At 45.7% G+C, this 11,822-nt stretch overlaps 1 protein-coding gene across 1 annotated transcript in view; it reads left to right on the plus strand.

The window, feature by feature from the left end:
- NUBP1 (nucleotide binding protein 1) overlaps positions 1-11,822 on the plus strand; it is a 21,869-nt gene that overhangs the window by 384 nt on the left and 9,663 nt on the right. Inside the window, exons 3-4 of the mRNA XM_019540099.1 lie at positions 39-173; positions 11,106-11,174. Coding sequence (XP_019395644.1) covers positions 39-173; positions 11,106-11,174 — 204 coding nt within the window. The remainder of the gene's footprint in view (positions 1-38; positions 174-11,105; positions 11,175-11,822) is intronic.

Below are 11,822 nucleotides of genomic sequence, written 5' to 3' on the forward strand. Positions count from 1 at the left end.
TGTGGGGGACGCGCCGCGCTCAGCCCCGTGTCGTTCTAGCACTCGAGGAGATACAGGAGAAGATGAAGGGGGTGAAGCATAAGATCCTGGTGCTGTCGGGGAAGGGTGGCGTCGGCAAGAGCACATTCAGCGCCCAGCTGGCCCACGGCCTGGCGGCCAATGACACCAAGCAGGTGGGTGCGGCAGGTGGCCCTCGTGCTGGGTGGCATGGGAGGTGCACCTGGCATCTTGCCATGCTGGTGGGATGGAGGTCCAGTATCTTGGGTGCCTCATTACAAGCTTCTCTGTGATGTCTGGCACGAGGTGGTGGGAGCCTGAGGACCTGGCGGCCAGACACCCTCTTGAGACTCCTTTCCAGATTTATAAAGTGCTTTGGTCCACTTAAAAGTCCCCAGGTGAAATGTGTCCATGGTGCTGTGCAGCGTACCTGAAACTTGGGCAACTTTGATCATTTTTCCAGGATAACCAGGCATAGGGAAAACGCTGAATACACCCCACTTGCTGATGTGTCATTGAGTGACCAACACACATGTGCAGGTGCAGAACCTATACAAGTACCTGTGTGCCCAGGTGCAGTATTCAAGTGCTGTGAAAGAGGGAACATTAAATTTGGCCTGCATTCACTATGGGGATGAAACAACCATGCGAATTAGCCCCGTTGCATCCCAGCTGAGCCAAGAAAGGTTGTTTTTTATTTCTTTTTATTTATGCATCTGACATGAAACATGCCAAGGACTTGTGAATGGAGCAGTACTGGAGCACAGCAAGAAGAATACTTTTCATCAGTAATATTACACCTCTGAGGGGGAGGGTGCTCTAGAACAAATGGTTGCTCCTCTCAGGTGTGTAGTAACTGGGACTGTCAGTGTGACTGACTGTGATCCAGGGGTCCCAATGAGGGTACTTGGGAGGAGACATCTAGTGAGTTTTCTAGGGGTCTGTCCTGGGTGTAGCATCGCTTAAATCTTCATTAATGATGTGGACAATGGAATTGAGTGCATGCTTAGCAAATGCATGCACACTAAATTGGGTGAAGCTGTAGACACCCTGGTGAGCAGAGTTAGGTCTGGATATACCAGAAAAATGGTCTGCATCAATCAGGTGAAATTCAAAAGGACAGGTGCAAAGTCCTGACCTTTGGACAGAAAAGCTGTATGCACAGATACAGACTGGGGAATGACTGGCTAGGCTGCAGTGCTGCAGGGAAGGACCTGGAGGTTACAGTAGTCCATTAACTCGGTATCAGGCAATAGTCTGCCCTTGCTGTAACAAAGTCAACAGCATGATGGGTTGTATTAACAGGAGTGTCACTTGCAGATTCAGGGAAGTGATTCTTCTGCTGTGTGCAGCAGTGATGTGGCCTTCTTTGGAGTACTGTGTCCAGTTTTGGGCACTATAGTTCAGGAAGGATGTATACAAATTAGAAAGAGTCCAGTGGAGAGTGACAAAGATGATTAGAGGCCTGGGCTTCATGACTTCTGAGGAAAGGCTGAAATAAATAGCATTATTTAGTTTGGAGAAGAAGAGTGTTATTAGATTCTTCCCCCCACATCGAGTACCTGAACAGCGATTCTTGGGGGGGGGTGGAGATGGGCTTTTTCTGTGGTTATAGGGGACAGAACCAGGAGCAATAAGTGTCAAGCTGCAACTGAGGAAAATTAGGTTAGATATTAAGAAGCAATTTCTGACTGTGAGGGTGGACAAGCATTGAAACAATAGGCTATCCAGAGAAGCTCTGGAATTTCCATTCCTGGAAATTTTCATGAGTGGGTTGGACAGATACTTGGCTGGGATGGCTTAGTGATTAATCTTTCATTCTCTAACTTGCTTATATTGAACTTCTTTCTATGTATATAGTATATAGACGTGCACCAATACATTGGTCCCATATTGGATCAGCACTGATTATAATGACAGTATTGGCTGTTGGCTTTTTTTGGCTAATGTCGCCAATTAAATGCCCAGTGCATGCACACAGGCAACCAGGATCACAGCGCAGCAGCATGGAGAGCAGCTGGGTCCAGTTGGTAAGTCTTTTTTTGGGGAGGGGGAAATCATTCCCTCCATCACTGCAGGAGCCTTGGAGCTGGGCCAGGGGCAGGTGCTGAACTGCTGGGACATAGCCCCCTACCAGCACTGCCACCTTCTGCCTCAAGTGCAGCCTGGCCCAGCCACCCACTAGAAAGAGCCAGTACTGCTCTAGCCCCATCACCCTGCTTGCAGGTCCGTGGGCCTCCCAGGTCTGCCTCCCACCCCCGCTCCCCCCAGACAGGCCACTCACAGCTCCATCCCACACTCTGCCCCAGTTGTGCAGTACCTGTCCTAGCCCCACTCCCTCCCTCACCGCAGGGGCCTCAATCTGTCCCTCCCTTTCCCCTTCTCCCACAATACACCTACTAGCTGGATGCTGCTCTCCAAGCTGCCTGGCTGTATATCAGCAGTCAGATGAGTATTGGCTGATACTCGTTTTAAAAAATCCACCATCTGTATTGGCCCAAAAAATCTCTATTGGTGCACCCCTAGTGAAACTTCTAATCAACCCTGTGAAGAGTGATACTGAGTTCTGTGACTTACTTTTTAGTTGTGTTTCCATTTGTATTAGGATGTTTCTGGTTAAATGTTCTAGGCATGGGGCTTTGCTTGTCTGTAACCATGCAAGTCATTCCAAAAACTAATGTAAAGCCAATATACTTTGTGTAAATTTCCCCAGAAGTAGCCAGTGAGCTAGCTTTGTAACTTCTTTCCATTATAGGATACTCTTTGCAGTACTATCCTAGTCCAAAAGAATATTTGGTTGAATATATTTAAAACAGTAGATATTAAGTTTATGGTTTTCAATCCTACACTGAAAAACTACACTCTAAAACAAACAGTTGCACCTTTTAAGCATGCTGGGACCTTCAGAACATTAATGTGATGTTTCAGTGAAGATTTTCTATCTTCACCTTGTTCTGTTTGCTTGGAAAGTCACTTATCTGATTTTTTTTTTTTTTTTTTTTTTTTTTTTTTTTTTTTTCTTTTCTGATCGGTATACCAATGACAGAGGCTACTGTAACTGAAAGAAGCATTTTTTTCTCTCCTTCCTGTGTTTAGTAATATGTTTTTATATCACTGGTTTCCTTTGTGGTTTTTTACGCTGAAAACAAATGGGGTGATCTGATGGCCACTTTTAGTTTATCAAGAGTGACCACCAGTATCTGGGGGAATGTTTGTTCACCAGAGCGCCCCAAGGGATGACGAGGTCGAATGATCATAAACTACTACAAGACCGTTTCAGGCTGGACATAAGGAAGAATTTCTTTCCTGTCCGAGCCCCCAAGGTCTGGAACAGCCTGCCATCAGAGGTGGTTCAAGCACCTACATTGAACACCTTCAAGAGCAAATTGGATGCTTATGTTGCTGGGATCCTATGACCCCAGCTGACTTCCTGCCCTTTGGGTGAGGGCTGGACTCGATCTTCTGAGGTCCCTTCCAGCCCTAATGTCTATGAAATGTATCCTCTTGCTGTGTATCAGCAGTCACAGATACGTGTAGGCTCATGCATTTCAGTGTGGTTGTCCGCCTTTTTCCCTACACCTTTTATATTTAGAACAGTAGGCCAAAAAATTGCCTTGCTGTGTGAAAAGAGCATTTGTAAAAGAAAAAAAGATGCAAGCAGTTACACTTCAAAGGTTGTTGACTTCCACCTTGTTCTCATCAGCCGGGATATGTTTTTACTTTATCACTCAGCTTTTTGTCATGTTATGTCAGTAAGAGTACTCCATGGCAGTGAGTCAGCCCACCTATCTCACTCAGTGTGAGAGAAACCTGGCACTGTGTGGTGTGCCCTCTGCATTAATGCCAGGTTTCAACCTGGTTACACTCAAGGTACCACTTGTTAGACTCGAATGCCAGTCTGCATTAGCCTCAGAAAATGCCGGCTCTTACCTTTTTAGTGGCTTTTTGTCTACAGAAAAATAATAAAGCAGTTCTGTTGCAAAGATCTCAGAAATGCCATACGAGAATGCTTTTAACACTATAGATTCCTATTTGAAATTTCAGGGTTTATTTTGTGACTCATCTATAGGTTTTGTGAGAAATGCAGTTCTCTTACTAGGGAGGAATTGAACACCTTTGTTTTGAAAGAAGTTATAAAAGATATCTCCCCTTTTTAATTTTGAACTTTCAAGGAACAAAATATTGTAGAAATACTTTATTGCATGAAAGATTCCTGTATTGCATGGTGTCGTATAAAATGATTTGCTGGTTGTTCAATAATATTTTATGTAAATAAGAAGGTGTTTCCATTCCTCCTTAAGTTGGAATAATTTAAACTGTAGGAACAAGGGGACGCTGAAAGCAAGCACCCCTGAGACCTTCAGTAGAGAGAGGGCTGCTTCCCAGTGAGTCCCTTGCATTGAATGATTATGTTTGCATGCACAGTTTTATTACCACACAGCCAATACTTAAGTGGTTGGTTGGAAAAGAAATAAAAAAAATTGCAAACAGTCTGTTAGCTAACTTAATCTGTTCTATCTTTGGTGTCCCCCTGTGCTGCATAGAGATGCACCCAGATGTATTACCCAGAGAGCTGAGGATTGTGGCAAGGCAGAAAGTTGGTTGTTCCTCTGAAGGTTTTTTGCAGAAAAACATGCAAGCCAGTACTACCTTCTATAGGCTTGGATGCTGTGGGAAGCAGTAGACCCGCAGCCCAAGCACACGTGCTGTATACGCCTGTCATAGTTCTGTGCATGAGAGAATATAGAAGTGGCTTTACTCCCATGTCTGCACACCACAGAAATGTGACATTTTGCTAAAACAGGTTTTGGGGTGGGGGGTTAAAGGAAAAACCAAACAAACCTACAGTCTGTCACAGGGAGAGATGATTGTAATGCTGTTATTTACTCAAATCTAAGATAACTTTGACTTTTAAAATAACACCCCTTCCCCAATAATTATTTGTTGTAATTTTCCATGCACATAATCAAATTATTGGTTGGTCATTTTACTTTATCCCTCCTACCACTGTGGTGGGAAAAGCAGGAGTGGGGAGGCAAGCAATTAGTTCCCCCTGCCTGCCCCTGCCACCCTTCTATTGGTTCACTTCATTTCTCCTTAATGGTGATGTCACATAACTCAAGAATGGCGAGTGCCCCTGGTGGCTGGGGGGCACGGCTGCACTGGCGGCGGCAGGAGCCTGGTGGCAGTAAGTGCGGAGCTCCCACAGATGCTGCCAGCACTGTTGGGTGGCGGGGGAAAGCACCAGCCAGGGGTTGGTGACCACCCACAGGCAGTGTTGATGGTGGCCAGGGGCAATTGTGGACCACCTGTAGGCACTGCTGACTGTCAGTGGCGCCTTCTTGCAGAGGGGGCACTGCCATGCTCATGGGGTGCACATGCACCTGCGTGCACCCCCTGTGCATTACCCCTGACATGACTCATACCTATATAGAAAGAATCTAAACCAGACATTTGTAGACAGATGCATCTGTTGGCACTACTAGCATATTAAGGATAAAAAGAAACTAGTAGTAAGTTACTTTACTTTGGTACTAGTTTTGAGTCTGCTGCAGAATATGCAACTCATTTAAGTGAAACACTTTGCCATTTTGTTTCTTACGGTTAGTTGCATGTTGGGGTTTTTAAAGCGTTTGAAATCTATGACTTCAGAGAGTTGGTGCAACTCACACCATTCAGTGCATAGGTTAGTTCATCTGTACCTTTCCTGTGTAAACATCTTTTCTGTCTGTAACATTGCCTTTTGTTTTCTAATTTCCCTGTCTTCCCTCCCTCCCCTCCTACACTCAGAAGTATACGAGAGTTTATTAGGCGGGCAAGGTTCTTTAGGTAGATGTGGTACCTTTTATTAGACCAAATAAATATTTGGGAAAAGGGTCTCATAAAAGATATCACACCTACCCAAAGAACCTTGTCTGCCTGTGTACTTAAACCAACACAGCTACAACCAAAAACCTCAAGGGTTGAGTAGGTCTTCACTTTAAAGTTTAACAGTGTGTTTTTGTCTTTATAACATTCCAGTGCTTTCACTGTCAGCAGGTGACAGTGAAAGTTAAATATAAAATTGTCTCCCCCAGCATTGTTCCTGAAAGATGTATGTGAACTTAAATGTGACAGCATTACTTCATGCTATTCTAGAATCAGTCGCTAGAGGGAGCACGTGTTAAGTCAAAATCCCTGGACATTACTATTAAAAGAGATCATCAGGAAATGAATGAAAATATTTCATGACATTTTTAGCTTTAATAAGAGATTAGAAGATGGAGATGTTCATGTGGAACTTTATTTATGAATTTTATTTTATTTATATGCTGCTCATCCCAGAAAAGCTCAGGGCTGTAAAATGAAGAAGAAACTGTTGTCCAGGTCTACTGTATATTTCAATTAATATGTTGTCCAGTAACCCCTTCAAAGGTAAGTGGAGCAGCATATTGATTGAGCAGTGTAGCTTTTGTAGGCAAACACATTTGAAATAAAAGGGCCAGATTTTCAAATGCTATCAGGCATCTGATGGGCTTTTCTAAACCATATAGTGCCTAATTAATGGGAATTGGACACTGTTGAAAATCCTGCTAGGCATCTCTTTATCTAATTTCCTAAATGTCATTGATGTTTCTGCGAGAACTAGTCCAAAGACAACTTTCACCATAATTGGCTTACTCTTACTTAAAATATAATGTGTCATACGATGGCATTGGAGTATTGTTGAGTATATGTTTATGTATTTTGTTGTACATATAGAGCATTTGTTGGGAGCCATTCAGTTTAACAGCTTGGCCTGTTCTGGAAATTGTAATTTCCAGTGCTTCATTAAAAGAAACAGATGTGACATTTGGACCAAAAGCCCCTGAGAAATTGTGGAAACAAATTCTGTGCCCAAATGTCAGTTAACGTCCCTTCAAATAAAGGGATTTGGAAAATCAGTGGAGATGCAGTTACAAAGTCTTTCTGCTTGATTTGTGAGGAGGAAGTGGAGTGTCTCTCAGTAAGCTCTGGCAAGAGATTATAAGCAGTGACAGCCATTGTCAGTACCAGAGTATTGTATGACCAGACAATGCCATACAGTAGACTTTTTCAAAGACTGATACTGCAGAATGGTATGATCCTGTAAAACTGTGCAAAATGATGAAGCCTTAAGAATATCTTTTTTAATTGACATTTTTCATAGCTTTGCAAAGGAAAGAAGTGCCTTTAACTTCATTTTACAGCTGACACCTTGCTATGGGTTGAATTTTTTTAAAAATAAGGAGTAAGGGTACACTGATACAAGTTTTTTTGGGCCTATACCGATGGCCAGTTTATTAACGAGTTAATTAACAGTGATGAAATGCTTGACTTGTCTAATGTGAGGTTGCACTTTTTCTGAAATGCAGAAGTTGTAGGACTATGCAGAATCACTCTCCTTGACTTTTTGCCCATGTAAATCATATTCATAGGATCTTAAGGTAGGTCTGGAAGGGACTTCACAAGGTCATCTAGTTCAGCCCCTTGCTAGGCAGGATCATCCTTAACTAAACCATCCCAGCCAAGTGGCTATCCAATCTGCTCTTGAAAATTTCCAGGAATGGAGTTTCCACAGTTTCTCTAGGTAGCCTATTCCATGAGAGAATTCTTTATGATCTCCAACCCAAACTTTCTCTATGGTCCCAAACAGAAGTCTGTCTTCATCCTCTCTGTAATTATCCTTTAGGTATTTGAAAAGTGTTGTCAGATCTCCACTCAGTCTTCTCTTCCCCAAACTAAATAACCCTAGTTCTTTCAGTATTTCCTCATAAGCAGGGATCCTGGTTTTCCCTGATGAAAAATACCAAATTCTCTGCTAAAGCTCCCAAAATCCTTATTTAAAATCAGCCCCCCACCGGCTCTGCTGATGCCCCTGCTCCCCCAACCTTGCCAAAGGGGGTCTCCAGCTACCAGGGCTACAGACCTCGGTCTGCAACACCCTGCCCCAGCTCCCTGTGCATGGACCTACAGTGAGGGAAGCGGTTTCCTCCTGCTGTGGGCTTACGCAGGCCAGCTCCCAGCTGCTGCACACACTCCCAGGGGGCAGGGAGGACCCGTGCCTCTGAGATCTGTACCTGGGGCAGGCACAGGCTCCAGGCTCAGGTGCCACTGCAGCCCCAGGTGAGGAGGTGTGTCACCAGGGCAGCAGTTGGGGGGCAGGGGGAGCAGCAGCGAGGAGATCCCTGTGTGGTTCTGCTGCTGCCTGCTGTGCCAGGTCATGCCCACTGGGCTCCAGATGTCCTGGGGGAAGGAAGCAGGGTGGCGGGGAACAGCAAATAGCAACTTCTCCATGTCCTTCCACTGTTCCGTGCTGCCCTGCTTCCCTCCCCCTGAGTTTCCAGAGCCCGGTGGGCACAACCTAGTGTAGCAGGCAACAGCAGAGCTGTGCAGGGATCTCCTTGCAGCTGCTTGCCACACACACCCCCCGCCCCACATTGCCTCAGCAATGTTCACCTGTTCATGGGCCTACAGTGAGGGAAGCGGCATGAGGCTGTGCTCCTCAAAGCAGCAGGAGGTGCGTCACAAGGGGTGGGGGCTGAAAAGCGAGCAGCAGTGATGAGATCCCTGCATGACCCTGCTATCTCCAGACATGCTGGGTCTTGCCCGCCAGGCTCCGGAGGCCCTCGGGGAGGGAAGCAGGGCGGGAGCCTGAGCCTGCCACGGGTGCAGATCTGGGGGGCATGGGTCTCCACTGCTCCCTGGGATTGCGGGAGGCAGCTGGGGGCCAGCATTCCCCTCCCCTGTCCCTGTCCCTCAGACCAGCCACCCACGGCCCCATCCTGCTCCCCGCTGAGGTCCTGCAGCCGCGCATTGAGGCCCCAGGCCTCAAGCCCCAAGCCTCACCTCTAGCAGCAGGCTCAGCCCCCCCCCCCTCCCCCCCCTTCCCAACTGGAGCTGCTCTGCAGGCTGCCTGGGATATCCACGCACTTGGCACCCTCTGTCTCTGCCTTCTTCCTGCTCCCTCCCAGCTCCCTGCAGGCTGGATCTCTGCCAGCCTGCAGGGAGCTCATTGCAAAATGGCAAATCCTCAGATTTCTCTTGTAAAATGAGAAATCTGCATTTGCCTCTGGTAAAAGGTAAAACCCACAGTTTACTCCATTTTCCCATGGGAAATGGAAAACCTGGATCCCTGCTCATAAGTCATGGTTCCCAGGCTTCTAATTATTTTTGTTGCTCTTTGGATTCTTTCCAATCTATCCACGTTCTTTTTGAATTGTGAGGCCCAAAACTAGATGCAGTGCTGGAAGTGAGACCTCACCAGTGCTGATCAAGTCTGAGATTCATTCACTATTGGGAGGGGTCATTACAGTTAAATATAAAATGTGTGAAACAGCATTTTAGTAACTTCTAAGTAAAGAGTTCAACCATGGGAAACCATAACCAAGGGGCTTAAACCATAGATTTTTATACTTTCGAACAAATCAACCATTTACGTTACTAGCTTGTATTCAGTTAGCATATGCATCTACTCATTTAATGAAAACTGGTGGCTGTTTATACAGCAGGTTTTTATATAAAAACGTTGCAAAACAGGCATGTGAGATTTCTTATTAAATACTAGCCAATTGCCTGTCGAGAATGATTGGGGAGGGGGAGGAGGAACAGAGGTCTGCTTCTGGCCCGCCCCCCCGTCCTGCATTTCAGGTCTGGCTCTGCTCTCCTATCCTGTTTTCCCCCCCATCCTTGTGCTCCAGGTGCACCTGGCCCCTGTCCACCAGCCTCCCCTCTCTTCCCCTCCCTTTGCCACTGCCCGCCCTCCCAGCTGTTGGCAGGGCCTGGCAGCAGGGTGTCATCACCATGCCTCCCCTCGCACTTCCTGCTGGCTTCTGTCGGAGCCCAGCAGTGGCAGGGTGCTCCCTGCCATCATGGTGGGCGGGGACAGAGTCCTGTATCCAGCCCCGCCCCGGCCCCACTTCTTGTCCAGTCGGGAGAGTGGGTGAACAGGTCTGCTCCCCCCACTCTTGCCACTTAGAGGCAGGGCCCGATTTTCACCCCTCCCCCTTTGGAGCTGTTGTCAGGGCACGGCAGTGGTGGTGGAAGTGGGGTGCCTCTATCATGCCATGCCCCCCACCGGCTTTTGTCGGGATCCAGTGGCTCCTCATCCCTCCGCGTCTGGCCCCACCCCTACTTTGCATCCGCTTCTTCCCCCACCCCTGCTCCATTGCTGCCACCAGCTGGGGGGCATGGGGCAGGCCATTACAGCTGCATCCATCTCCCGACTGTCCCCACCGTCATGGTGGCACTCCACTGCGCTGTCTCCTGTCCAAATGCTCTTGGAGCTCTCTGGTTGTTTCAGTCAGGCAATCGGAGTGCAAATTAAGTGTTACGGATAGACTAAGGCTTTATAATATTAGAATGTTGTAATGCAGTATTATGGTGTCATACCAAAACTTGCTTAGTCCTACAAGCACTGGAATGTGTTTAATTTTAAACATTACAGGTTCATAATTTAGATGGTATTAAGATTGTGCAGCTAAAGTTTTGCCAGGTGTCAGGAAATGAATATGTATTCCAGTAGAGTTGGTGTTAACATACTTACTAATTTTTGAGGTACAATGACTTTTTTTATTAACTTGTATCTCTCCATTTTTTTCATGACCATCTTTTTCGGAGGCACTTTTGACTTTGTGATACACCCCAATGCACCTGTTTGTGCCCCACACTTGCACATTTTTTATTTCTAGGATGTGCATGGAAAAACAAGCCATTAGAGTAGGAGGCCCTGTAGCCACAGCAAAAATTGCCTTAGGCCTGATTTTCAAGCTCATCTCTGTGCCTTAGAGTGATGGGATAATTAAGTCTTTCTGCTTAGATTTTTAGTTGCCTTTTTGTAAAAATTATTAGTTAAGATTCCAGTGGGTGATTGCTGAGCTAATAGGTCACTCTACTAGGAATGGGTCTACTACAACTGGATTTCCAAAAAATTATTATTTTTAACCTCAAGCTAGTACTCCTGTGTCCAAATGGTCCATTTCGTTATTAATCCAAGTTTAAACAGTTTCTAGTTCTAAACTCATTTTAGTGTTTACTTCTCATGGTATAAAACTTTGCAGGCATCTCATATAAACTTTTTTATTTCCTATTCCTCTCCCCCTTTTTTTCAGGTTGCTTTGCTGGACATAGACATTTGTGGTCCATCAATACCTAAAATGATGGGTTTAGAGGGAGAACAGGTATGACTTTTTTGGTTGTTTTTAAAACCGTCTGTCACAAGCAGCCTTACAAATTATTGATTGGCAGCACCTTTGGCCTGTTAATTTTGTTAAAAAATAACCTGTACACAGAAGTAGTTACACATACAATTTGTGCACTTTGCAGAAAACGTATAAGTGAAAAGTTAAGGCCATACAATATGCCATACAATAGTTGTTTTCAAAGACAGGTACTGCAGAATGGTATAATACTGTAAAATTGCAAGATGATGAAGTCTTAAGAATATCTTTTTTAATCAATACTTTTCATAGCTTTCCAAAGGAAAGAAGTGTCTAACTTCATTTTATAGATGACACCTTGTTGTGGGTTGAATTTTTTTTAAAAAGGAGTAAGGGTGCACTGATACAGAATTTTTTGGGCCAGTACCAACAGCCAATTTATTAACAAGTCATATTGGCTGATACAGATCCAATTGCCAATTTGCAAGCCTGGCAGTTTGGAGAGCAGTGTTAGGCCGATAAGTCTGTTGGGGGGGTAGGAGGATGGGGCAGTGCAGTAAGCGAGCGAGTGGGGCTGGGGCAGTAGCAGGTGCTACTCAGCTGGGGATGGAGCCCCAAGCACCTCATTTGGGGGGCATGGGGGTGAGGGAGAGGGGTGTTGTGGAGAGG

This window comes from Crocodylus porosus, unplaced genomic scaffold (assembly GCF_001723895.1).
Source record: "Crocodylus porosus isolate Cpor-Errol unplaced genomic scaffold, CroPor_comp1, whole genome shotgun sequence".
Taxonomy (NCBI): Eukaryota; Metazoa; Chordata; order Crocodylia; family Crocodylidae; genus Crocodylus; species Crocodylus porosus.